General features: G+C 42.9%; 1 protein-coding gene across 1 annotated transcript in view; it reads right to left on the minus strand.

The window, feature by feature from the left end:
• The window catches only part of LOC137975228 (probable serine incorporator), a 15,473-nt gene extending 13,567 nt beyond the window's left edge, over positions 1 to 1,906 (minus strand). Inside the window, exon 1 of the mRNA XM_068822315.1 lies at positions 1,545 to 1,906. Within this exon, the coding sequence (XP_068678416.1) occupies positions 1,545 to 1,775 (231 nt within the window). The 5' untranslated portion in view covers positions 1,776 to 1,906. The remainder of the gene's footprint in view (positions 1 to 1,544) is intronic.
• Positions 1,907 to 2,500: the final 594 nt, after the last annotated feature.

A 2,500-nucleotide genomic window follows, 5' to 3' on the forward strand; every position in this document is an offset into this window, starting at 1 on the left:
CTCATTCCTCTCGCTCCCTCTCCCTTTCTCTCTCTCTCTTCTTTGCCCACATCGCTCACACCGTTGCTCCTTTTCGTCCCAGCTTTCCTCTTTCTATCCCTCCATCCTGTCCTTTTTTTTTTCAGTAATTATATGCACGTGCCATGCCAAACACCTACAATCGAACCCACAACTCGTTGGTTACCGTTCAGGGATTTCCGTTTTACTACTCTTGGAACAGCCCCATCAGTTTAATAATGCTAATCATAACCCTAGTTACGACTATTAAGACACTGTTTAGACTTAACGTTAGTCCCTGTGATAGTTTTAGGTTTTTCCAGTATTGCTGTGATCTGTGACCTGCTTTTCCTTCATGTCCCATGCCGCACACTTATAAGTTCATTGCATGGAAGAGTATACCACGCTTCCACTCTGATTGGTGCATCCTTTATTGGAAACTTTAATGCACAAGTTCATTGCAGTTAAAATCATTTCACGTTTCCCTTCTTTTGAAGCACACTAGTCTCTTTGTAACAATCAAGATGGTTACCAAAGCAATAGCGTCAGCAAAGTGGGATTTGAACATTCGGAAATTGCCTCTGCTTGATAGCCGATCCTGAGCAGTGCATAGAGTGGTGCAAAGAATGCAATTTATTTTCATGGTATGTGAAATGCGGAAGGTATTTTTTGCAGATTGAAATTTAATTATAACTGGATATACTTACCGTGACTGTTACATGAATAGCTAACCTTAAGCCTAAAAACTTTTTTTAGGCCTAATTAGGCCTAAGGTTAGCTATTCATGTAACAGTCACGGTAAGTATATCCAGTTATAATTAAATTTCAACCTGCAACCTGCAAAAAAAACCTGCCATGTGAAATGTCCAAAACCTGTGTGGAAATGCTGTCAGTTGGCAAAGACAAAATGCTCGGGAGATGGATTTGCTTCACGATGCTCAAGAAAAAACTGCTATGTGGATAACCTTCAATCCGCCAGAACTCCTGATTTTCTGGCAGTACGCTTTCCTTGAAAAAATATATTAGCCCTGGCGACCTCTGGCCGGAAAGCTTACGATTGCCTTCAAGACGATGGGAATTAAACATCATCTCCTAGTTAACCATCGCCTAAATTTTGTCGACCCAAACAAACAAGCCCACAGCAGGGCTCATGCAAAGACATGGTGGGGAGTGAAGGGAAGTATGCCTCGTACAGGAACATCCATGAATCTCTGCCAAAGTCCTTTACCCTTGGAAAAGTGCTGCCGCTGAAAGTGCAGGAAAAAAGCCAAAATTGCAGGGAAAAATGTTCAATTATCCGGATTTCAATCAGAGGTTCAACTGGTATTTTTTAAGGTCCAAAAAACCCTCTAAGAAGATCTAACAAAGCGCCACAGTCCCAAAGGACGTATATTGTTATCGCTATTGTTTTCTTGAAACAAAGGAGTGTAGGCATAATGACGTAGCGACCTGTGCGGTAATCATGCCAAGATAAAAAACATGACATTTAAAGCAGCACCTAGCGCAAAATGAAACCACAATGACTTGAGCTTTATTTTGATACTTACCTCGCAAAAGTGCGGTATTTTATCGAGATCCTCTCTTAACCCAGGTATCAAAACAATACAAGAAGCAATCAGGCCAGTGAGTAGAAACAAGGCGTAAACAATCCTGGTGGAAGTCGAGTTCTTACATGATGGGCAGGCTTTGCAGCACAAGCCGCACGCAGCACTGCCACAGCAACAAGCTAAGTTTACAGCACAACAAGCTGCCGAACAAGCACCCAAAACTGCTCCCATTGTATGAAGTGCTTAGCCTATTCACGGCGGCTAAATAGATGCAATGTACAACCTTCCGTCTTGGGACGATAGTCGGGACGATATCTTTTTGCGACTTCGTGACTTGCAACTGTCGAGAATTAAAAATGGTCAGCGGTAACTCCCACTTCCTGTAAAAAAATGAAGATGACGTTTTGCACGTAATCTCTATAAAAGGCCTGGGGTCCCGAAACTATACGGGCCATTTTCGGGTGTCACAATTCCCTATGTATCTCAAGAACGGAGAAGATTTAAGTCGTGAAACTTTACAGAAATGTTTCTTTTACTTGGCTTGAAAACATGTTGAAAAATCGGCTTTCCAAAACAAACGGTTGGCAGTTTCACAAATGGCTTTTCGGGCCGGAAAAATTTTCGGGACTTTCGAGAAACGGAGCTTGGAGCTCAGTTCGGTTAGAGCTGACAAAACATCGACTTCTGATAGCGTTAAAGGAGGTCGATGGGAGGTCGACGATGGGAGGACCGATGGGAGAGTATTGATCTTCTGATAGGCTTTCATAGGATCAAGAAACGCTGTGTTAATCAGGTTTGCTGCGGCATGGTCGTCGAGCCCATCAATTTCATCAGTTTGGAGAAAGCACAGGATCTCTACCAGAGGATGGTTTCAAACCCGAGATATGCTTGACAGATTGCCACCACCGACTTGAATTGGATTGTTCCAGGTCTTTCACTTTGGTGCAGCAGAATCG

Source organism: Montipora foliosa, chromosome 11, assembly GCF_036669935.1.
Source record: "Montipora foliosa isolate CH-2021 chromosome 11, ASM3666993v2, whole genome shotgun sequence".
Lineage (NCBI taxonomy): Eukaryota > Metazoa > Cnidaria > Anthozoa > Scleractinia > Acroporidae > Montipora > Montipora foliosa.